This window comes from Clavelina lepadiformis, chromosome 6 (assembly GCF_947623445.1).
Source record: "Clavelina lepadiformis chromosome 6, kaClaLepa1.1, whole genome shotgun sequence".
In the NCBI taxonomy this organism is placed as follows: domain Eukaryota; kingdom Metazoa; phylum Chordata; class Ascidiacea; order Aplousobranchia; family Clavelinidae; genus Clavelina; species Clavelina lepadiformis.
The window spans coordinates 16,982,953-17,008,415 of NC_135245.1; the positions used below are offsets into that span (position 1 = coordinate 16,982,953).

Sequence of the window (25,463 nt, forward strand, 5' to 3'; positions counted from 1 at the left end):
TGAAACGATTTGGATGAATGTCGCTTTGATGATGGTGATTGTGTTACCACACACCACGCAATATGCGAGAACCTTTTGGACCAACCATAACTTCTTTCCGTGGAAACTGTTGAGCAATAATGTTTGGTTTGCTTAAAATGATGGTGTTTACTTAATTTGCAACTGAAAAATCCAAATTTGCTTTTGCTGAGCTGTTCCTGACCCAAAAATGAAACTAACTTCAGTAATTTGGGTTTATTTTATTGACAAACAACATCGAAGCACGATTCGATCGATCTTGAAACGATTGGTTTCGATCCAATTGATCGAAACAACTATCGGAGCACTATCGAACATAACTTGACAGACAGACGCCACAAAAGAGCTTTTATGTAAAAAACGACTGATCACTACTCACAAACTTTGTCTAAAGGAAGACCGGTATAAAATACAAGCTGTGACAAATGAAAAACACAGACTTTTTCGGAAAATGAATAGTTGAACATGGTGCCCTGCCGCTACCAAGCAGACAGGATGACGAACTCCACACACCGAGGGTTACATTGTAGCAACACCACCCACCACTTAACCTTATTTTCTGTGTTCTCGAAACATACATTGGCGTACTTAAGGATGGGACTTCGGGCAATGCCTCCCTAACTTGAACCAATTTTAGGAGGCTATATTCGTTTTCAATATTTTATTTATTTTTCTCGTTTGTCATTCCGTAGCTTACCATGAAAATTACAGTATACAGACAGCATTACTATAAATTAGTGACCATGGTAAAGAACATGATAGGCCGATCGTTAAACACATTAGGTTGTTTGTCGTTCTGGTTATCAAGTACAGTGGGAAAATTTTCGATGCCTACTCTCAAGAATACAAATTGCGTATTGCTGTTGCTGAAACGGAGCTGTTTGTTGTCAAGATGAAATGTAACAGCAAATTTTGGTATCATTCGTATTTTCTAAGATAGATATTGATAAAGATTTTCTCATCTTTTTGATCGTTTTTATTTTTTGTCGTGAACGCAACGGGGACGAACAAATAAAGTCAGTCGTAAATACAAGGTGGGGAAATGAGATAAACTAACTTTCAAATACCATCCAGTAGTAATGGCCGCAACAATTGCAGTTAAATACGTATTTTTGATTTACGTAACGCTGCCTAGTGTCAGATAATAATCAATTCATTCTTTTTCAGAGCGTAGGTCAAACCGAATGAATTTTGGAAATATACAGGAGTGCAAACAAGGAAAATAGGTCGCCACACACCGCACAAGCCCATGCTTCAAATGCACAAACTCAAAAGACAAAATAAAAAATATTTCACAATATTAAAAAGTGTTTAAAAGATTTATATGTCCATTACTCGGAACAGTTTAATAATAAAATAAAAGACACTTTTAACTCGCCCTTTCAAAAACAGGCTTTCGAGAATGAAGAGGCAATTTTTTTTTAAACTTTCAATTAATGAATTATGCGTATATGGCCAATGCAAGACTCAGTAAGCCTATACTTATGTCCTTCCCGTCCTCACGAAGTTTTATATAGTGAGTCACAATTTTTCTGTCGTGTTTTATTTTATTGGGTACTTTTTGTAACTTATTACGTTTTCCTTTGAAATTTTTTGTCTTTGTAATAGCAAGCTAAATTTCCCACTGTGTCTCAATCTCCAATTTTCATCTTTTTTCTTTCGTTTTGACAATGACACCATGACGAGAAACTAGGTCACGTGGTCGCAGTTTTATTTTTCCACAGTCATGCTCGAATGCACATACAGCACATGCTTCTACAACTGTAAAAATATATCGGTCTTCAGCTTAATTCCTACTCGGTAGCAAATTCGTTGTAGGCTAGCAATCTTGTTCTGCAAAGTTTGGTAATAAGCCTAGTGAAAAGAAAAATGCATGATATTAAAAAGCTTCATGTGGCATGGATGAAAACTGCTTTTTGTAGGCATGATTTTAATCGTGTTCGCCGTCTATTTCCTAACTACTTGTATATGCACCATCTGAACTGAACACCGTAGGAAATTCACAGAAACAAGTGCCTATTAATTTAGTCACGGCCTATAGTCCCTAGCTAGGCTATAAATAGTGAGTAAACAATGACCACAAACCCAGTATTAAAGCAACCAATAAAGCAAGAGACCGTGGGAACGTGCGCAATGTGTTTATGAAACTGTTCATATTCTTAGTTGGTGGCTTTATTTGTTTATTTTGAGTGCTTGCTCTTTTTTGGCCAATTTAGTTTCAAATTAACCACGACCAATTAATTACATCAATTCTGCTAGGTTGTGAGAAATCTGCCAACTGCCTCACTTTGTCTTAGCAAAGCTCGCGTCCATTTCAAGAAAGAGTTGGTGTCATCTACAGTAGCAAACAAAGCTGTGCCTTTGCAACGAAAAAAAGAATTTGCTGACTCGGAACAAAAACCTTTTCCAAATTGTTCAGTTTCGTATTTCTTTAAGACGACGTTTATAAATATTTAGTCTACTTTGTCAATATATCATAATTCTTATTTAGAGGCGTTTTATATAAAGAATAATTCTTGGTGCGATTCGTATACAGTGGAGCGGTTTTTATTTGAAGTAAAACGGCATTGCTTTTGATCATTTTACACATAGGCGTATAAATTGCGCATATCAGCTACTACTTGTTTCAACGCTGAAAACATCCTCTGAAATATTCTTGTTATAACTTCAACAAAACGATCCAAATCAAAGTGCTGTTGCCATTAGAAGTGGTATTAAAATGACTCTACTGTAAATGTTTTTAGTCTTATGAAAAATTTCCTCTATAATGAAAAAAGATTCATCAGGTTTGTCAAAATTGATATAAGTATTCGCTTTGAATATTTGTACAACTGCACCAACGTTAACATCTTTGGCTTGTATTGGGCAGACCAACTTCTTCTCCGAAAGGGTTTTCTAAAAAAAACTATCGTTATTTAAAATTTTTTGAGGAAAACAGTTTCAGCGTCGTAACTTAATTTTATTTTTATTTGTTCTCGTTACTAAACGTCTGTGTGGTTTTGGATTTCCAGCTACTACTATATAAAGAGGAAGAACAAACAACCAAACCAGATACCCGAGAACTATAAATGATACCAAAGTATACAACAAACATTACAAATGATGCATAATATGTATTCAACTTTGAAAACAAGGTATTCTTGTTTTTGAACTTTTACGTATGTTGCTGTCCAATAAAAAGGAGCAGGAACAGAACTAATTAAACAAGCGAAGACGCTGATAAACCGTGTAAATATGTGAACAAGCAAGAACGACAGCTTATAAAGAACAAAAATTTTCGCTAGCAATCATCATTGGTTCATATACTTGCACAAGAAGTCGTCAAAAAGATGAATAATTACAAAGTCTTCATTTTTATATGTGTCGCCTTCTCACGATGCTTTTGTCAAGAAGCAAGCAATCGTGAAGGGACTCCAGTTGTCAGCTGTAATTGTGAATGCAGTAAGCAATTTTCTACAATACAATATTCTAGATATCATCTAACTTATAGCTTAAATTTTGATCAAGTAATAATAGCGCGACAATTTTCTACAAATATTCTACAACTTTGAAAGCCAGAATTTACGATGAATGTATTTGTAACGGTGCCTATATAGCCTACACGAAAAGATCTAAACTACATTGCTATTTTTCGGTTACAGGCGACCAAGAGACAACTCAGGTCATTTTACAACAGCTAGAAGATCTTCAAGCAGACCTTAGTTCTCTAGAGGAAGGTGGGTAAAATGTTTTGCCTTTTCTTGAATGATAATTGCTGTTTTAAAACCGAACCTAATTTATGATAAGATTAACATGAAAAAGTTTTTATTGGTGATATAATTGTGCAGTTTACATATACATAGGCTCTACATTTTTATAAATGGCTTGTAGATTTAAAATGGTACACTGCTTCCAACGGTTATCAATATCGAGTGACTTCAACACTACTAAATTGGCAAGACAGTCGAAACATTTGTCTAGATATTGGAGCTGATTTGGCTGTAGTTGGGCCGAAAGATTACGAGAAAAGATTGTAAGTTACCACTGAAAACGTTTCGTAGAACTAGTAGGCCTATAGCTTCCTTGCTGTACATAAAGATTTACTGGTGGTTTTATTTTCAGAGAAATCTCGGAGGCTTTACTTAAACCACGCAATATCCAAAAAACTTGGATTGGACTTAGCGACATCGCTGATGAAGGCAATTGGGTTTGGGTGGACGGTTCAGCCGCGACCACTGAAAACGCTCACTGGAGGCCTCCTCAACCTGATAATGAGGATGACCAGGATTGCGGCTCGATTTGGAAGGAATCTTATGGATATCTGTCTGATGATAGTCATTGTACTAACAAACAACCAGCATTATGTGAAAAACTTTTGGACCAACCATAACTTCTTTCCGTTGAAATTGTTGAGCAATAATGTTTGATTTACTTAAAATTATGGTCTTTAATCAGGTTGCAACTTACATAATAGTTTTTGATTAACAAACTTTTTAAACGAAGTGATCCCAGAATAATTAAAATATTTTAACACATTTTAAACAATAACAGGTCGCATGCATGAAGGCTTTGGTGATATTTGCCTATTTATATTGTTGAACTTCATTTTATGCTATATAAAATATTTCATGAAATATATATGATCAACAAATAAAAAAATAATAAATTCGATCGGATATGACAAAATTTCCTTTTTGCTGTTATTTAGAACTCTACCGTTGTCCACTTGAACTTATGCTCTTTGCTTTGCTTTCAAAAGAAAATAAAAATGTGCTAGTATAATTATAAGGCAATTTAGCCGATTTGTTTTAGCCTGGCGGTTAGCTGCCATAGTCGCTAATTGTCTTGCCACGTAGTTGATCGCAGGCAGAACTGCTGTTTTTTTTTTATTAAGAAATGCGATCAAAAGGATTGTAAGAGCAACTTATGTCATGCTAGACCACAAAGTTTATTAGGAAAACAAAATATTCAAGCGTTAAAATGATTAACAGAGCAGCAAATTTCTTTGGGTCAATGGGTTATCAAAAAGTTTGCTCCAAATTCTCTCCTCCATGTGCGTTTTCGGCTAATGGCTTACAAAATCTTTAGTCGCTAAGAGCTTACAAAATCTTTAGTCGCTATAAGAGCTTACAAAATCTTTAGTTGCTAAGAGCTCTTAGCTGCTAGCGGCTATGAGCCGCACAAATTTTCCCAGCTCTAAGCACGATGCTGATTTAAGGTACACTCACCTAATTTCAATAAAGATAGTTTACCAGCAGGGCCGGCCCAGCCCAGTAAGCAAGCACGGGGTCCAATGTAGGCCTAATGGTTGATTGTGGGGCACGTTATGCGAATTTTAAATAACTTGATTTAATATTAATAATAACTTAGTAATAACAAACCAAAAGACAACTCTGTGCAAATGAGCACCTGCTTGGTGATATAGGCCTATTCCTATCAGATCATTTTCTTTACAGCAAAATTGAGAAACACTTAGTTTCGCAAAAAATAAATGCTAAATTGTCATTTTCATCTTGGTGCTAGTGCGGTGAGAAGGCTGCAATTACGTTAAGTGCAATTCTGTGGGGTATACACTCTATATATTTACTTCAGGTGATGTGTAAAGTGGTAATATACCAATTACTTTGTGAAATGTTTAGTTTCAAAAAGCCACTGCAAGAAAAAGAGCACGTGTGGTTATAAACCAACAGCCTGCCAAACGTTTGATAGATTCAACTGTATCACATGCTGATGACGTTTTCGTAGAGCTAAGGAGTGATGGCAATAAGTCGGTCATGACACAAGTCAAAGAAAGTCACTACCAGCGCAAGTCCAAGTCAAGTCGCGTCAGTAAAGTTTATAATGTCAAGTCCAAGTCTTAACACATGTCAAGTCACTATTTACAATTTATTTTTTGTTTTAGGTCGATGATTATAATAAACGGCTTTCTGAACACTCGTAACGTAAATATGAGCATAAAATATGATTTTATCCATTTCTTACGCTTTTGCAAATCCAGTAGAAATTATTGAATAGTGTTTTTGAATAAATTCTTTCACAAATATAAAAACCGATTGCATAATGATTTGAAATAATTTGTTTTGTGACTCGAGTAAAGTCAACCGTAATTTTCACGTTGCCACGAGTAAAGTCGAGTCTTTCCAAAAACCTGAGTCTTTTCATTTCTGCTAAGTAGTGCAAAATGGCTTGGAAAAAGTTGAAAAGTACTGATCAAGATTCTATCTATCCTTATGCTGAGAAAAAAAGTCCGGATTGCTTTGTGACACTAAACAGGCTTTGTGACGTAACATTAAACCACTTAAAAAGAGCAACAAAATCCAAACCTCATGCCATGCTGCCAGCTGCACGCTTTTATGTTAAGTCACAATGCTGGTTGCTTGTCGTGTAAATGATGTTCACTCACAAGCAAGCTTATTAGTTTCTAAAACTCCAGTTACTCAGTTAATATGGAATGTTTAATCATGTCGAAGGGACACAGTGACGCTACTACTAGGCCAGTTGCATTGTACAATTAGCTGTACAATAGTGCATTGCATCATGCTGTGTACTTCCATGCTAGACCAGTGGACCTAAAAGTATTTCTAGATGTTATACTGTATATCGATTTAATTCGCTCAGTTCATTGTTTAAACTATGATCAAGTCTGACGTGTAATGTAACTATTCACAAGTAATTTGTAGACCAGCAAAAAAGAGTATAGGCTAGTGAGTACTTTTAAATGACTGAATATTCGTATATTTTGTTATCTTTGTTCGGTTTAGGCTATAGTCACTCTGCGTCTGTAGCGACTGTTCTTAGGTCACAGCATTGTTTTTCAGGAATGATTTGCGCTTCTAACCCACAAAGTTATTACTAGGGATGGGCCGGGTTCGATTACTTGGTCTAGTATCGGCATGTTTTCAATACTCGGACTCAATCAAGTTTTGGTTAATACTCGATGACGTCACACATGTCCGTCTTCGTATTTGGGTAAACTTCAATAATTTTTTTTTAAATAACCAAACCGTTTAAATAGTAAGCTAACGAGATCGTCGTTTCATCATTCAAGCAACTTTAAAAACAAACAAGATTAGCCCGTTCGTTTCAGTAGGCTACGTTCTTTCAATGACGTAACGTTCACAGCCGTGGTTGCTGCGTATTTTTCCGCTGCAACCTGACGGTGCATCGATGTTCGTTTTTGTGAAAATATAAAAGCTATCGTCGTTGGTTTCTCAGGATAGGATCAGGACCACGTATTTAGTTATGTAGTAATTAGTTGATAGTCGAAACAAATAATTCAGCAAGTGATACAACGCAGCAAGTTATCAAATGCAGGATTTTGACAAAACATTCCAGCAAACAAAGTGTTTGTACCGAAGCATTTCCGGGTTAATTGCGCAACAAAAGATTTATTTTCTCTTTCTAATATGGGTGCTGTTTGCGTTAAACAGCATTGTTACGATTTTTATTTATTACGTAACAATACAGATATCCGCCGCGAGATTTCTTTTTTAAAATTTTTCTTCCCGTTGTTAAAGTTAAGCGGTTATGAGAATGGTTATGCGAAAAGTTGATTCTAGTTAGTTAGGGTTTGATTGAAGTTAAATTTAGGCTGGAAGGAAGATTTAGTTTAGTTAGGTTAACAAGAAGCGGTGAGAAATAGCTTGGAACGCACCATTCTTTTTCGTTAAATATTGGCTGTTCTTTTGTGATAGGTTCAAATCAACTTTATGCAGCGAGAACTACGGTGTAAATGTCGTGTACATTATTTGTTCCATAAACTTAACAAATACTGTACAATAAGAAAAAATTAACTTATGTATGTTTTGGCCAGACATCACATTTGCAAAGCGTCGAGGCGGCAATAGTGCATGACTTTGTACCCTAAGTAAGCGTATACAGCAAGGTATTTTAGGCTTTAAGTTTATAAAACGGAAAACAGTAACTTGGCTGCCTTAAGCATTTTATGACGTGTGTAGTTTAATGATGACATAATTATCGAGTACTCGGACTCGATCAAGTAATGTATCTGATTACTTGGACCCCAGTAATGTTTCGATTTTGTCCTATCCCTCGTTATTACATCTACTGAGTAAAACTGAAATCCCACAGTGACTCAGCCAGCTAATAATCTTGTTTTTGCAGTCTAAGAACACGACGAGCTGAACTAAGTTTTTATCATAAAAGTGAAAAATGTCTGTAAGTTATGCAAAAGAAAGTTCTAAACGGGAACCTGCCAAACGAACGCTACAAAATTCAAGAAAAACAGCGGAGAAGTCCAAAAGTATCACATATGCTAGCAACCCTGATCTACGCAAAGTACAGCACGCAGATGGGTTGCCATTACCTCCGGTTTTGCCTGTTTTGCACCGTCGTTGTGGTCCAGAAGTACAACTGCCATTTACTCATCGAATGGGTACCATACGAAAAGGGTGTAGCTTGCACTGTCTGCCGTCATCGTGTTCTAATGCGGCGGGGTGAGTTTTCCAATACTTTGGAAAGCTGCTATACTGTAGCAGACAGTTTTTCATTCTTGTCTAGTCGAATTTATTTGTGCTCTTGTAAGCTGAAGTAATTTATGTAATTTCTTTCAGGGATTTAAGGAAATGCAGAAAGAAGCTTGGAAGCATGCAGCGTTTACCACAAAATGAAGTAAATTTTGGATTTCAGGTATTGTATGAGGAAAGAGACTTAGTTCCGATCTAAATATAATCACCATCCATAGGCCTATTTTTTCTTTCTCGTTTTTCGGACGTAGCGTTCTCTGCTTTCTTGTAGGGGCTTTCTAGAAGATTTTCTAGCCAGCAAAGTCTTTTATCAAGACCTTTCGAATTACATTCGCGTGAAAATGTGTCCGGAAAGATTAATTGTTTGCCAATGCATTGTCGAAGTGATCAGAAAGCTGGAAACGAACACGGCAGACTAATTTCTTCACAGAAAGGGTTTGCTAAAAAAATATCGTTATTTAAAAATCACTAATGCATGGATTTTAAGTAGAATAAAAATTTGTTTATTTAGACTACAAAAATTACGGAATTTCTGTTTACCAATGATTGTAACTATGATTTTCGTATGGAGTAACTTGGCTCTAGGCATAATCGTCTACTTTTTCACAGTCACAGTTTCTTTTCTTGAGAAATACTGATTAATCTGCATTCATGTATAGAAACGTTTTCCAATTAGAAGGTGCTACAAACAATGCGGCTAACATCAGAAACTTTTGCCCAAAACAAGAAAAAAAACCTTGGCGCAGAACGTCAACCAAATATCCACTGCTCCAAAAAATCGTCTCATCTGAGCCCGATCTTTAATAGTTTTGAACGCTTTATTTTCATCTTTTTTGTGAATGTGGCTAAGGACATCAGATTTCGTTTTTATGTTGATTAAATGTTTTAGCATAATTCTTTTCCATCATTTCGTGTAGCCTATAGTTTGTATCCTTTTCGTTTATTGTTTTTAAGTCTATGGCTTATTTGTTTTAGTTAATGCGGTTTATGTTGTTCATTCACTCATTCGTGTTTTTAAAACACTTGATTAGGTGTATTCAACACTGCATTTAGCCTATGTTACTTTTCGTGTCTTTACAGAAGCCATAATCGAAACATATGTTGTATATTAAGTTACTGCAGTATAATGTTATTTCTGCTTTTCTTGGATTTTTTTTGACCACAGTAGATTACTCTTCGTTTCTTCATGTATTTCGTTTATTATTTCTTTAAAATATACCATACAGTACTAAACGGTAAATGTTGCTGCACACCACTCGATAAAGAACACCATAAATCGGTTGTTTGTGTATTAATAAATGCTCGTGCTATGGAAGTCCAAAGGAGATAAAATCAAATGCAAACAAACCCTAAAGAAAAACCGAAACGCAAACCAAAATCATTTCAATCTGCAGAGGACCTGGTTGGTCTAACTTGCTATTCGGACTTAATTTACCTGCCGAATTAGTGATCTGACTCCGTGGTTGCGTGCGGTTAGAAATCTCTAACCTTAACGTGTTACTACTGTTACTAGCCGAAAGCTATTACGATTAACTGATACAGTTTACCAGAAAACAATCCTTTATTGTAGGAACTGTACAGGTCCGATTATGATACGTTTACAACTTAACATTCATCGTTTAGCACAAGTCCAACAAGTTACATTTTAACACGACTGACGTAGTACGTTCGTACGATTCGATATCTCTGACTGAGCGAGCACATGCACAAAAGTTTAGGCTTATAACAGCGTGGAGCGGTGTGAACGGAAATATTCAACACAAAATACACGAACATTTCAAACGTGCGAACGATAAGCACAAAGCGTTGGCAGATGGGAATTATTTACAGTTTCAACTCGGATGCTATGAAATCACCTGGTAACGTACTAAACGGCGTTTTCACATAAAGTTATTTGGTGCAAGTTTCCAATGTTGCATAATGATTGCAGTTTGTAAATGATGCGATTGCAGCCGAATTGCATCTGCAGCCAAATTGCAGCTTTGCAGGATTGCTGGTTGCAGTTTTGTAAATGAACAATGTTTTAGCAACTAGATGGCGCATTCGTTCTCACAATTGATATAATGGCACTGGGTGTGGCCCCCAAGCCACTACATTCCTCCCCCGCTACGGAAGGCAAAAAAATTGGTAATTAAAAACAACATCCTGATCCATCCAACAACAACAACAAGGAGCATGCAAAACGACGGAAAATCGGTAACGATATAATTACAAGACAAGGCGACGTAGCAAAGAAAAGGTTATTAATTATTAGTATTATTACGCATGTACTAAACGAGAGATATACTAAAAATGTCGGCCGACAACTACAAAGAGAAATGGTAAAAGGTTACATGCATACGACATTAGCGGCACCGAAAACGCGTTTATACAATTAAAGAAACTCAAAGTGTGTGTGTGTCCGCGAACTCATCACGGGACGACGCAGCGGGCGGCGCGTCATCAGAAGATCCAGAAGAAGACGGTTGGTCACGAGAACGTCGAAGCAAAGGCGACGGTTGAGTTTGTTGTGGACGTGCATCTCGTTGGCTGCGTCCAGCGCGAATACGGGATACAAGAGATCTGGCATACCGCAAATGCTGCGGAGATGATCGGATAAACCCGATGGTATGGCAGAAGGCCCACATCATGGCAAGTAGCTGCAGGATGAAGATAAGGGCTGAGAGAAGTGGATTCGTAATCTGTGACAATGCAAGCAGCAACGTTTGTTTCGCGGCGTGCGCGAACGTGTCTGCGACGTAGGATCCGTTGATCATAGTTTCATCAGTAGTAGTAAGACTTGTTATGACATGTCGCATTTTCTCCTTAAGCAGGTTGGCTTCAGACATAGAGCTGAGCAGCGATTGAAGGTCAGTGAACGAGTCGGAGCCAGGTAGCTCGTTGAGAATCTTCTCGTAGTCGGAAGCGTTGTAGTTGATGTGTCTAGTCGACAAAGGTAAGTTGAGTTGGTGCACCTGCACATGTTCGTGCGATAAGGTGTAGTTGTGATATAGGACAGTATCCCCAAGAACTCGGAAGACAAAACTTCTAGCTGGTCGATACGATTCCAGCAGATGAACTCCCGGTAAGACAATGTTGTCTGAGATGAGTTGGCCGTATTGACTGTGGCCGTTTTGATCGCGATAGAGGATGAGAGGGCGTTGACTGAACGCGTTGCGGTACGCAAGTGACGGTAAGACAGTACCGTTGATAGAGTGACATGTTGCTCTGGACATAAAATCTCCAAGGTTGGAACCCAAGGCTTGTTGTCCAAGAGTAGAAGACAGTATTTCAGTAGGGAAAATCTTCCCAACTGCTTTGTAGAGTGTGCCAATCAGCTTCGTGAGTTGACAATGTAGGAACTTGTTGTCTTCGTTGAAAGTAGTGAGAACTTCGGAAATGAGAGCGAAACATGTAAGCAGCAAACAAATGAACATGTTGTGTTTGTAATCAGAGAAACGTTTCGGTGGAAGGATTTTCCAACCAGTCCAAGAAGTCCTGAATGTGGCAGAAGAGGTTGTAGCGTCGTCATCATCGTCGTCTTCATCGTCGTCTCCGTCAGAAACTGAACTACTTTGATCTGGAGCCATTGCTGTCGTTGTTGTTAAATCAGTTTGTTTACAAGAATAAAGTTAACAGTACCAGCTTCATTGAAACACGTCGGGTCAACGTCGGGGTCACCAAAATGCAGAGGACCTGGTTGGTCTAACTTGCTATTCGGTCTTAATTTACCTGCCGAATTAGTGATCTGACTCCGTGGTTGCGTGCGGTTAGAAATCTCTAACCTTAACGTGTTACTACTGTTACTAGCCGAAAGCTATTACGATTAACTGATACAGTTTACCAGAAAACAATCCTTTATTGTAGGAACTGTACAGGTCCGATTATGATACGTTTACAACTTAACATTCATCGTTTAGCACAAGTCCAACAAGTTACATTTTAACACGACTGACGTAGTACGTTCGTACGATTCGATATCTCTGACTGAGCGAGCACATGCACAAAAGTTTAGGCTTATAACAGCGTGGAGCGGTGTGAACGGAAATATTCAACACAAAATACACGAACATTTCAAACGTGCGAACGATAAGCACAAAGCGTTGGCAGATGGGAATTATTTACAGTTTCAACTCGGATGCTATGAAATCACCTGGTAACGTACTAAACGGCGTTTTCACATAAAGTTATTTGGTGCAAGTTTCCAATGTTGCATAATGATTGCAGTTTGTAAATGATGCGATTGCAGCCGAATTGCATCTGCAGCCAAATTGCAGCTTTGCAGGATTGCTGGTTGCAGTTTTGTAAATGAACAATGTTTTAGCAACTAGATGGCGCATTCGTTCTCACAATTGATATAATGGCACTGGGTGTGGCCCCCAAGCCACTACATTCCTCCCCCGCTACGGAAGGCAAAAAAATTGGTAATTAAAAACAACATCCTGATCCATCCAACAACAACAACAAGGAGCATGCAAAACGACGGAAAATCGGTAACGATATAATTACAAGACAAGGCGACGTAGCAAAGAAAAGGTTATTAATTATTAGTATTATTACGCATGTACTAAACGAGAGATATACTAAAAATGTCGGCCGACAACTACAAAGAGAAATGGTAAAAGGTTACATGCATACGACATTAGCGGCACCGAAAACGCGTTTATACAATTAAAGAAACTCAAAGTGTGTGTGTGTCCGCGAACTCATCACGGGACGACGCAGCGGGCGGCGCGTCATCAGAAGATCCAGAAGAAGACGGTTGGTCACGAGAACGTCGAAGCAAAGGCGACGGTTGAGTTTGTTGTGGACGTGCATCTCGTTGGCTGCGTCCAGCGCGAATACGGGATACAAGAGATCTGGCATACCGCAAATGCTGCGGAGATGATCGGATAAACCCGATGGTATGGCAGAAGGCCCACATCATGGCAAGTAGCTGCAGGATGAAGATAAGGGCTGAGAGAAGTGGATTCGTAATCTGTGACAATGCAAGCAGCAACGTTTGTTTCGCGGCGTGCGCGAACGTGTCTGCGACGTAGGATCCGTTGATCATAGTTTCATCAGTAGTAGTAAGACTTGTTATGACATGTCGCATTTTCTCCTTAAGCAGGTTGGCTTCAGACATAGAGCTGAGCAGCGATTGAAGGTCAGTGAACGAGTCGGAGCCAGGTAGCTCGTTGAGAATCTTCTCGTAGTCGGAAGCGTTGTAGTTGATGTGTCTAGTCGACAAAGGTAAGTTGAGTTGGTGCACCTGCACATGTTCGTGCGATAAGGTGTAGTTGTGATATAGGACAGTATCCCCAAGAACTCGGAAGACAAAACTTCTAGCTGGTCGATACGATTCCAGCAGATGAACTCCCGGTAAGACAATGTTGTCTGAGATGAGTTGGCCGTATTGACTGTGGCCGTTTTGATCGCGATAGAGGATGAGAGGGCGTTGACTGAACGCGTTGCGGTACGCAAGTGACGGTAAGACAGTACCGTTGATAGAGTGACATGTTGCTCTGGACATAAAATCTCCAAGGTTGGAACCCAAGGCTTGTTGTCCAAGAGTAGAAGACAGTATTTCAGTAGGGAAAATCTTCCCAACTGCTTTGTAGAGTGTGCCAATCAGCTTCGTGAGTTGACAATGTAGGAACTTGTTGTCTTCGTTGAAAGTAGTGAGAACTTCGGAAATGAGAGCGAAACATGTAAGCAGCAAACAAATGAACATGTTGTGTTTGTAATCAGAGAAACGTTTCGGTGGAAGGATTTTCCAACCAGTCCAAGAAGTCCTGAATGTGGCAGAAGAGGTTGTAGCGTCGTCATCATCGTCGTCTTCATCGTCGTCTCCGTCAGAAACTGAACTACTTTGATCTGGAGCCATTGCTGTCGTTGTTGTTAAATCAGTTTGTTTACAAGAATAAAGTTAACAGTACCAGCTTCATTGAAACACGTCGGGTCAACGTCGGGGTCACCAAAATGCAGAGGACCTGGTTGGTCTAACTTGCTATTCGGTCTTAATTTACCTGCCGAATTAGTGATCTGACTCCGTGGTTGCGTGCGGTTAGAAATCTCTAACCTTAACGTGTTACTACTGTTACTAGCCGAAAGCTATTACGATTAACTGATACAGTTTACCAGAAAACAATCCTTTATTGTAGGAACTGTACAGGTCCGATTATGATACGTTTACAACTTAACATTCATCGTTTAGCACAAGTCCAACAAGTTACATTTTAACACGACTGACGTAGTACGTTCGTACGATTCGATATCTCTGACTGAGCGAGCACATGCACAAAAGTTTAGGCTTATAACAGCGTGGAGCGGTGTGAACGGAAATATTCAACACAAAATACACGAACATTTCAAACGTGCGAACGATAAGCACAAAGCGTTGGCAGATGGGAATTATTTACAGTTTCAACTCGGATGCTATGAAATCACCTGGTAACGTACTAAACGGCGTTTTCACATAAAGTTATTTGGTGCAAGTTTCCAATGTTGCATAATGATTGCAGTTTGTAAATGATGCGATTGCAGCCGAATTGCATCTGCAGCCAAATTGCAGCTTTGCAGGATTGCTGGTTGCAGTTTTGTAAATGAACAATGTTTTAGCAACTAGATGGCGCATTCGTTCTCACAATTGATATAATGGCACTGGGTGTGGCCCCCAAGCCACTACAAATCCAAATGACCACAACTTATAGGCAACATGATATGATTGAATGTACTGTACAGTATTGACCGACTTTGACTTTAATGTCCACAGCGTTAATAGGCCTACAAATTTTACCGCCAACAGATTGCTTCTGTGACCCAACTGCCATCTAATTGGCATCATAAGAAACCACCGCAGTGTATACTAAAATAAATATAAAACACTATTAACTATTTAACTGCAATATTTATATTATCACTGCAATGTATAGCTACTAACTACTATTAACTTTTTTGTACTATGCTGGTAGAGTTTAGCTGTGATTAGGGTAATTCCCATTGTCAATACTCCTATAACAGCATTTTCATTTGGTAAACCCGCCTTGAACCTAAAGCCCTACTCTGTCGACCAAACAATTCTATCGAAATCATTTTGATGTAGTCCGGCCTACAGTCTACTCTAAACCACCACTACAGAATAATCGCACCGCAAAAGAGGTGAAGTAGCAGGCTAAATGTGCAATACAGTATTGTCCATAATTGCAGAGTTTCTGGCTATTTTTGGAAATTTAGAAATAGTATTGATTAACATTAAAGAATTTTCCAAAAAACGATTAGGATTCCTATTTCAGCGTTGTGATAATGTGGGACTCGGGAGTGTAGGAAGCGTATAGCCTACCCTGGCTTCAGGCTTTCATTTATTAGACTGCATAACTGGGGCAGTGGCCTGGTAAAAAGTATCGTTTTAAGAGTATAAGGTAAGCAATGCAATCTTGAATGAGAAAAGCACTGCAAAAACAAAATGTTAATATTTGTACATTTTAGTTTTATTCCAGTTAGTCATCAGCGCAGTGGGGACAAAAAAATTAATGCCAACTAATATTAGCATGTGCCACTGCATGGGAAAAAGTAACAAAGCTGAAAAGGCTTAAAATATAAAGTAATAATGTTGATACCAATTATCACGGCCTCACTATGAGCAAACTAGCTCCAGAATCAAATAAAAGATGTTAAAAACTTGCACATAAACCAAAATTAAGCTGACAAGGAGGTGGTACATCAAAGGATGAGAAAAGAAAACCCACCCTGAAAGAAACCCCATCCATTTAGACGGAATCCCGGTTTCTGGTGGCCATATTAGCAATAAAGGGCATGAATGAATAGCCCTAGTTTGTACAGAAAAAGAATCAAAATAAAAAATGTGCATCTACAGGAAGCAACATTTTTAGCAGTTTTTGAAAACAGCAAAGTTAATACTTTAATACAAGGAAACTGATTTATTATGATCATCAGCTAGGCAGTTCAAAGAGGCAAAAATTATACCTTTTTCTGTTTGCTGATCTACCTGCAAACGGAGAACGACGAGTCAGCAATTTGTGAATATTTTGTCCTTGGAAAACTTCCACTTTGATTTTACTACTTACTTTTAAACTACGATAAGTTATCATGATGCACTACAGTTTCTATTGATATGAACCTGATTTTGATATTTGCATATGATTTAGAAAGGGTATTATTGATGGCATGGTCTGATAAAGATGTTTCTGAAAAGTATACCTACGTGTACTCTCGAGTGGAGGTTAAAACTTGTGATAGAAAAACTACAACTGGTTGGGTGTATACCATTGATCCAATAACACATAGGTAAATTAGATATGATTTTGAATATAAATATTTTATGCCAGCTAGATGATAAGCTATGATTTCGTGGTTATTTTGCTGTGGATTTAAATGATGTTTATACTGCATGCGAGAAAATAATCTGGTAGTTTTTTGTTCTGAAGCTGTATAGTATATATTAATAATTTTCGGTAGTGTTAATATGTTTTGCTGTTTTAGCATCGTTCTTCTCAATGACAATCAACAACTAGTCACAATATTGGGGCATGCAGTCCGAGAAGTTTTGGTAAAAGACATGCCAAACAAAGATATGAAAAATCGATTGGATGAATTGCTAGAAAGCAAAGAACCCGATCATAGCCCGGAAGTCCTCGAGGAGAGAAAACAAAAAGTTGTTGCATGGTTGTTGGAAAACAGATTTCCAGTGAAAGCAAATGGTGATATAATATCAGTCGCAAACGCCCTGGAAATTATGCCACCATACAGTGCTTCCTCCTGCCAAACTGGTAATGAAGTTATTCTGAACAGGATTCAAAGATTGCTTGAAGCCATGCCAATTTGAAACTTCTAAATTATAACCCTGCTGTAACAGGTTGAAATCATTACCGGTACTGTGTTTGTAATATCATCAGTCACTTACACTGTGCCTTTATCATGTGTTGCTTGGAAGGCTGATATGTACTTCTAATAATGTAAAGCCAAATTAAATATTTAACTCTCTGCATGGTGTTGTGTCTTGAATCATTTCCATACAAAAAATTGTAAATACAAATTCCGTTAGGGCTGTGACTATAAAAGAGCCAAATATTTGAAATACCATATTGATTTTATTGAGTGCACAAAACGCAAACTAATTACACACCAGAGCTTTCTTATTAGATGCAACACAGGGCCATCAACACCAAACCTAATTTCTTCCCAGTCCTCTAACATATTATTCAAACTGTTGTGCAGTTCAAAGAATTATGCGCAAAAGAAAAAACTCTACAAAACAATTTTCAGGATAATGAAACACATAGAAAGAATAAACTCAAAAATAGCGTTCAAACTATTATCTAGCAGTATTTCGGAGAGGCAGAAAAGCTTAGGCAAGTAAAAAGAAACTGCAGCCAAAACCTATTGCACAATCCATGTCGAATGGCACAGTTTTCATCAAAGCTAATGATGGACCATTAGCCGTAAAAGAGTACTAGTAAATTTCTCCACCTTTTTGACATCCTGGGCATGTTCAGTGGCATATTGCAGTCTCTGTTAAGCAAATAACATCAACAATAGTAGAAAGATGCAAAAGGCTACAAAAAATAAGATATTTGCTGTTGCTTCAACGTGTATTAGTAACATTCATTCATCTTGAATCATTTCAAAAATAACATAAAATAAACTACAACACGATATATAATATATAAACAGTATATTTTTCTACATGTATACTATAGCATAATTTGAACTAACACTAGGCCTGGAAAATTAGCTGACTCTCTTTAGCTACTCCGTGGTTTGCAGCGAAAAATAATTTTTATTTTTTAAGAATCAAAATAAAATTTCTCGTATTAACAAAGTACGGAAAGCAAGATAAAATTTTATCAGGGAAATATAATATTCAAACATTAAACTAAACTTATTAAACTTTTCTCAGCCCCGGCAAATATTCTATATATATACGAGGTATAAACATGTGTAACAATATATGCGTATGCAGCAAGTGACTACTTATTTTCCTCACCACTTGATCATCAGTAACTGTTAGCACCAACTTTTCATCACAATGCCTGTATTTTATATTATATCGCACCTGTAGAGAAAAACATTGCAACATAGATTTTTAACCATTGCATTTTACAACACCAGGTTTTGGAGAAACCAAGCATGAAAAATCCCTGCTAATGAACTTAAACTTCATACCTTGCTTGGGTCACTTTGATAGAGTCTTTCTGCAGCTTTGCAAAACTCTTCCCATGATTCAATGTAAGTCATGATGTTGCAACGTTGGGATACAATCAATCTTTTTTAAATTATATCTTTTAATCTTTTCTTAGTTGAATGTCTATATATTCAACAAACACATACATGTTCTTAAGCAAAAGCAAATTAAAATGCTTTAGATTTTAGTAGCCAAATTAATACCAGCTTTTTTGCTTGTAACATCAGTGACTTCAGTAATAGCACCAAACTAAAATAAAATGGCAAGGCAAAAGCAAATATGTGTCATGGCATTAATGCTTGTAGAAATAGACTTAACAACTATATTTAAACATGAAATTTGCAATAAAAACAAACTTTTAAAATAGTTGGTACCATAAAACATTTATTATATATATGAGCGCTTTAAACATAACCACCATATAACGATTATGTGCAGAAATGTGTGATAAATATATACGAGGCAGAAACCTCTTTACTGCAGTATATTTGCAATTAGAAATTTATATATATATCAAACCATGAGAAATACCAGTTTATTCAACTGACAATGATTTATGGATATTTTGTGTGCTGTCACACCCAGTGCATCAAAATTTTTCATAAATTGTTCTTATAATCTTGTGGCCGAAAAGTCTTATTTTGAAATTAGTGCTATGATTAAAGTATAATTTGCTCAGCTGCTTCAAAACAAAAAAAAACCTTAAAACCTCTAGTAAAAACAGAACCACCAGTAAAACATGTAGTGTGGTTTAACATACCTAAAACTGTCATGAGACAGGGATCCTCAACCTATGATCAGCAGTGACGTTTTGATTTTACAGTACATTAAAATGCGAATAAAAATAACGACATTATAAGATAAGGAATGTTCTGTTATTTTGGAATTTGGTTAAAAAGCACTGAAACGCATAAAAAGTTTCTACTTTGTTTTCTCGCACAATGCAGGAAAAAGAAGACATTGAGAAAAGCAAGATGATAAAGAGATACAAAAAAAACATAAAAGCAACACATTCTACACTGCATCAAAAATAAGCAAAATGCGTAACTACACATTTGGCCACCAACTACATAAAGGACTACGTATATGAAAGCAAGCATTATGGACATATCATTGCATTTAAACAGTTCCCGTAACAGCATTTTATGAGTTAAAAATGTCGTACTGCTCAAGATTTTGTAATATATTTCTCAACGCAGCAAGCGCGTCGGGATTGAGTTCGCCTTTCACAGCCTGCAGTAGATGACGACGATAAACTGCTATTGTGGTCTTGTATTTTCTTTCCGATTCTGTTAAATGCTCACAGACTTTATCCAGCTCTTCTTGCACCTTGTTCATCTTCTTATGTTCATGGACAAGGAAATCATATATCGCAGGTGAACTTGGTCGATTTGACGGTTGTTTACTTACTTTCTGCAGTTGATTAACTTCCTCTTCGAGAACAAAGCACTTTTGGTTTGAGTCTGTTAGCTGCTGGCGAATTCGGTTAATTTCCACCTCAAGATCTTTTCTTTTATGATCAGTTTTCTGTAATTCATTCTCAAGTTTTTTTATCTTGGCAGTGCCTTGATTTCGTTCCACACGGAGTTCACTCATCATCTTTTCCAATTTACCTTCGGTTTGTTTTGCTTCATTGTATTTTAGGTGAATGCCATCAAGTTTCTTTTGTAAACTTGCTGCTTTTATCTCCCACTCCTTTCTGTCGTCATTATGAGTTTGAATTGCCAAGAGAGCTGCATTTAGTTTTTCCTTAGCATCAGCTAAATTGCTTTCGTCAGCATCTCTGCTTTTTAACTGCTCATTTGATTGCAACAAGTCTTCCTTTAAATGAGAAACTGTTGAATCACTTTCCAACAGTTTTTGCTGCAATTGCTGTAATTCTGATTTCAATTCATCTATTGCCACAGAAAGGTCACGTTTTTCGAGGACATTTTGTTCCATTGCATCATGGGACTCTTTGACCTTTGACTGAAGATCATTAATGGTATGCTTTTTCTCCGACAAAGTTACTTGCAAAGTCTGAAGTTCAATTTTCTCCCTATCACTGTTCTGATCTTGTGCATGTTTATCGGCAATACACTGCAGTAAGTCGTTTCTCAGAAAATGCAAAATGGCTTGAAAATCTTCTTCATCATTCATAGGTTTACCAATGTCCTTCAAGAGCGTTTTTAACCCCAAGATTTGTAAAGCACAGAGTTCTTTATTTTCTTCTAGTTGATTGCTTAACTGACCATTGTACTTATTTAACTCTTCGTTCTTTGCAGTAATGCTCCCACATACTTGTTGCAGCTTGAAAAGTTTGCTTTGTGTTTCTGACAAAATGACCTCATGATCTGATAGCTTTTTGTTATCTTTTCGTAAATGCTTGATTTGAGTGGCAGCTTCTTCAGCAACTGATTTGAGCTTATTGTATTCTTCCGCAAGAGCAGCATGAGATTTCTCTGCGTCAAATAAGCCCATTTTGTACTTTGCATTGGAGGCCTTTAACTCATCCATCTGCATCAGTTTGTTGTTGGCATCTCTTAGTTGTGCCTCAAGTGACACAATGTGTTGTTCTTTCTTCAGTAGTTCCTCTTCTATCTTTGGATCCTGTTTTGGCTCATGACCATTTTGTGAGGAAAGTAATGAAACAGAATTTTCAACTAAGGTAGACTTGTTTGATTCACTTGGAATTGTAACATCGAGAGACGACAGAGAAGCAAGGGTGCTTTTACTATCATAAATGCTTACATCTCTGTCATAGAGGTTATTTGCTTTTGAATCATTATAAATGGACATCGTTGCAGGACTGCGTAAGTCCACAGGATTTTTGGCTTCATGCGGCTTTTCTTCATCATGAAGTGTTTCGATAACAAACTTTTCTTTGTGCGCATGATTGGGTTTCTTTTGAGAAACTTGATGTGCTGGTGGTGTATGTGGAGTTTCAAAGTCAGAATGTTCTTCAGGTTTGATAGAAGAAGACCTACTGCTTGTGCTGAGCATTGGTGGTCTACTCTCACTTTTCTTGGCGGCTTCCGTAAGCTGTATGATGTGCAAAGCATCAACCACAGTTCGTCTTGACCGGGATCGAGCTACATCCAATGCTGCTCTTCCATCTGTCAGCTTGTAGTTATAGTCAGCACCATTTTCACATAGCAAACGTGCAATGTCGGCATGACCAGCCTCTGACGCCAAAGTTAGTGCAGTGTGCTGGAGAGATGAGGAGTCTTTATGGTTAATGTTAATTCCTCGTTTAATTAATTCCTCACAAACATGTAGTCGTCCCATGGCTGACGCAACCATTAATGCAGTTCTACCTTCTTTATCAACACTATGAATTTCACAATCTTTTTCATCGGCAATTAATTTCACACAATCAAGATGTCCTTCGAATGCAGCGAAGTGTAGAGCTGTGCACTGGTTGTAATCTCTTGAATTGACGTTGACAGTCCTTGAAGCAAGAAGTTTAGATGTTGTACCTTTATGTCCATATCTTGCACTTGCATGAAGCGGCGTGGCTCCTGTTGCATCTCGAGAACTAACGTCAGCTTTATGTGCTAGTAGAATATTCAAACAGTCATCCAGGCCTTTTGCAGCAGCGTAATGTACCAAAGAATATCCAACTGGAGGGCAAAGTTTGTTGACGTTAATATTATCATGTTTACTCAACTTAGAAGCAAGTTTTACGGGCTGGTTAACGGCAACACAGTGCCATATTCTTTGGTCAACCTTCGTCCAATCATCTTTGTGTCCGCTGTTGCCTGAGTGCCCAGAAACAACAGGTTTTCTCAACTTGGCTTTTAAACTTTTCATACTAACTATTTACTGCTGCAAGCATGAATGTAAAACGCTGCCTTGTAAAAACAACAAGATAAGGCAAAATATAATTTTGTCGTGATTCAGTTGAAGTTTGTATATTATCTGTAAAACAACAAGTATGATAGATATATAAACAACAAGTAGATTTATATGTGATATATATACATAAAGTCATAACAAACTTAATCCTAAATCAAAATACATACAAATTATATCATATGAGCTGTTGACATCTAGTTCTGTGTTACCTGGCCGGCAACTAGCATAAATTTTTATGAAGACAAAACGCATATAATGGTAACAGGTAAGTTGTAGTGTGCTTGACTACATATACAGTACAAGAAGCATTACCTACTAGATACATTGTCGGCTCGGCAGCAGAGCGGTAAGCATGCCTAGCTCGTAAATAAGCCAGCTGGGTAAAATTTCCAGTTACGCCCAACAAATTTACGACCGTTACAAGTTGGTATGGTATGATAATTTATTTTTCTTTATCCTCGGAATTATGGAAGTCTTTGCAAGACTTTAACTAACTTTTGCTGTAATTTATATCGTAAAAGTAGTGTTTAAAACCGATATTTCTAAAAATGGGAAACACTGATTTTTTCCTCGATTCCTATCGTATAGGGCAGAGCCTTGCCTGCACAAACACCGAGCAGCCTTGGGCCTTGAGTCGCAGTGCACACCAGCTGCTTCCTTGCATACCCAAGATCTCGGCGAAAACTGCCATACTCTGCAGTACGCGGCCTAAGCAATGCCGAGATGGCACATGGTTTCCCGTTTCCCCACTTTGGTAGTAGCCTAGGTCTATAGCCTAATGCTTCGCTTTCCATCTTCACGTTTTCAACCTGTCCTTACGTTCTGTGAATGATTATTTATTTAAACTGACTTAAGAAGTTGTAGGCCTACATTGGCCGAGGCCCTAGGCTATCAGTACAGTACGACATTAAGCGGTCAACACTAAACTGCGGAAGTAACAACACTTATCTGCGGAAGTGCGAAACACAAAAGTCACGACAACAACCTGTAGAATTTGGGAAGTTACAATACTAAACTAAATTTTTCGCGTTACCCATCTCAAGATTAGCGTGATTTTGAGCTCTTAAAATTTTTAAATTCCGCTCTATTTCAAGTTCTGATGTTTTGACTCTAAAAATTGTATTCTTTCGCTTTATACTATCGTAATGCATGTTATTGCCTTCGTGGCCTTGCCACATTTGCCTGACTTACAGTATTTGTGGTAATTATTATTTTCATTGTTTATATCGGGGTTCCCAACCGGTGGTACGCGTACCACTAGTGGTGCGCGGGAGCTTTTCAGGTGGTACGCGAGCAGCTCTCCGTTGCATGCGATATATAGTACTGTAGTATAACAATTTAATTTTGAGTTGCTAAAATATGCGAACAACACTTTTATTTCTTTCCGTACTAAATTCTCTGCACTCAGTAAGCTACTTTTGTCGATCTTGCTCCCTGCTGTCATTGTTATTAATACTGCAATGAAATGGTTGTATGTTATAACCTTAACCTGTAAGAGCGACCAAATCACTACAACGTTTGTCGGTTGAAATGTTTATTATCCTCGATGGTAAATGAGCCTCAGGGTCGTTGTTCTGCTTTTCTTAATCTTAGAATTAATTGTACACCTTGACAACTGTATATTCTGATTATATTGAAGCTTCTTTGAACGAATACATCAAGATAAAACATTGTCACAGCAACAGCATAAAGACAGTTGCGGCGTTGAACGTAATAGCAAGAAGAGACTGATAATAATTGATAACTCGTACTGCACGCACAATAACAGGGAAGCAATCGATTATGTCACGCAGTGTTATGCTTCGCTGATTCGATAGATGAGAATTCTATGTTGTACACAATCTTATATTACATTAATTCATAATATTATCACAAATACAATGCTGGTGTGCGAACTTAATGGTCTCTGTGACGAAACTATTACGTGTGCAATGTGGTCTGTGCAATTGCAGGATTGCGTTTATTCTAATGTTGGTTTTCCGACGTGTAGTGGCTGAATCCTGAACAGCATTACATTTTTGTATATTATATATATATATATTACATTTTTGCAAATAGTGGTACGTGTTGACAATCCGTGGTGGCTAAGTGGTACGAGAACATAAAAAGGTTGGGAACCCCTGGACTTTATATGTTTGCGAGCACCTGCATCGGCACAACATTTCGTTTCCCACATTTTAGGAGAAAAACAAATTGAATAAATTAATGAATGAATGAAGTTCTGCGGTTTTGCTCTTTGGGGCTAATTTCTGATCCGTTCCATTACAAGCTGGCGTTCTTATTTATGTTACGTCATTTTCCGCATGTTGTCATCGATTTCTATCCGCTTGGTAACTCAGCTTTTCTTATTTTTGTAAAAGATTTCTGTTGCCAGAAATGTTTTCACGCCAATATTTTACCATAGTATTTAACAATATTTTGCTGTGCTGATTAATTATTATTCGATGTCAAAAGATCCATTTTTCAATTCAGTAACTAAAATTTCACGTTTAAAGAAATTGGATGGTTCTAAAAACCAAATCTTGCAACAAAATGCGCGCTTTACAGAAAATAAATCTGACAACTCTGATTTATTATTTGTTAGCTGCTCTTCCTGCTCATAAAGCATTAAACGAGACTAGCAACGTAAGCATCGGTAAAATGTTGGAAGTCTGAACAGGCTTTATGCTGTAGTGTAGGGTAGTCCTGGTCGTCTGGGCACCTGCATTTTCGAACACAGTTTCTTCTGTTCTTATATCAATATATTTACAGTTAAAAACTTTCTTAGCTTACTAAGACATGTTCTTGTTTTTAAGCAAATTTCGCTGCTTTTATTTGAAAAAACAATAGAACTAGACTAGCCTTTGACGCTATTAGGCTATGATATGAGTCTAGAAATTGCTGCAAACTGGTAAATATTTAAATATAGCAGTGTATATAGCCTAGTCCATCAATTTTTGAATTTTAGGCTATGCATCTCACTCTAACCAACACTCCCAATT

The 25,463-nt window shown here is 37.6% G+C and overlaps 5 protein-coding genes across 5 annotated transcripts; 3 read left to right on the forward strand and 2 right to left on the reverse strand.

Moving 5' to 3' along the window:
* Positions 1-3,300: 3,300 nt before the first annotated feature.
* On the forward strand, positions 3,301-4,668 carry LOC143462539 (CD209 antigen-like protein A). The gene is made up of 4 exons (XM_076960749.1): positions 3,301-3,459; positions 3,660-3,734; positions 3,889-4,030; positions 4,120-4,668. Exons 1-4 carry the CDS (start codon positions 3,348-3,350, stop codon positions 4,385-4,387), a joined length of 597 nt encoding a protein of 198 aa, XP_076816864.1. The 5' UTR covers positions 3,301-3,347; the 3' UTR covers positions 4,388-4,668.
* A 3,458-nt stretch (positions 4,669-8,126) lies between these two features.
* On the forward strand, positions 8,127-9,637 carry LOC143462346 (uncharacterized). Its single transcript, XM_076960475.1, has 4 exons — positions 8,127-8,453; positions 8,571-8,646; positions 8,755-8,918; positions 9,143-9,637. The coding sequence occupies exons 1-4, from the start codon at positions 8,170-8,172 to the stop codon at positions 9,285-9,287; spliced, it is 669 nt and encodes a 222-aa protein (XP_076816590.1). The 5' UTR covers positions 8,127-8,169; the 3' UTR covers positions 9,288-9,637.
* Positions 9,638-15,496: 5,859 nt separating this feature from the next.
* On the forward strand, positions 15,497-17,448 carry LOC143462059 (gem-associated protein 6-like). The gene is made up of 3 exons (XM_076960079.1): positions 15,497-15,602; positions 16,610-16,748; positions 16,944-17,448. The coding sequence occupies exons 2-3, from the start codon at positions 16,624-16,626 to the stop codon at positions 17,284-17,286; spliced, it is 468 nt and encodes a 155-aa protein (XP_076816194.1). The 5' UTR covers positions 15,497-15,602; positions 16,610-16,623; the 3' UTR covers positions 17,287-17,448.
* Positions 17,449-17,538: 90 nt separating this feature from the next.
* On the reverse strand, positions 17,539-18,852 carry LOC143462060 (signal recognition particle 9 kDa protein-like). The gene is made up of 3 exons (XM_076960080.1): positions 18,627-18,852; positions 18,448-18,516; positions 17,539-17,972 (listed from the first exon to the last, which is right to left on the reverse strand). The coding sequence occupies exons 1-3, from the start codon at positions 18,696-18,698 to the stop codon at positions 17,883-17,885; spliced, it is 231 nt and encodes a 76-aa protein (XP_076816195.1). The 5' UTR covers positions 18,699-18,852; the 3' UTR covers positions 17,539-17,882.
* LOC143462058 (uncharacterized) lies at positions 18,768-22,698 on the reverse strand. Its single transcript, XM_076960078.1, has one exon. It carries the CDS (start codon positions 22,435-22,437, stop codon positions 19,789-19,791), a length of 2,649 nt encoding a protein of 882 aa, XP_076816193.1. The 5' UTR covers positions 22,438-22,698; the 3' UTR covers positions 18,768-19,788.
* Positions 22,699-25,463: the final 2,765 nt, after the last annotated feature.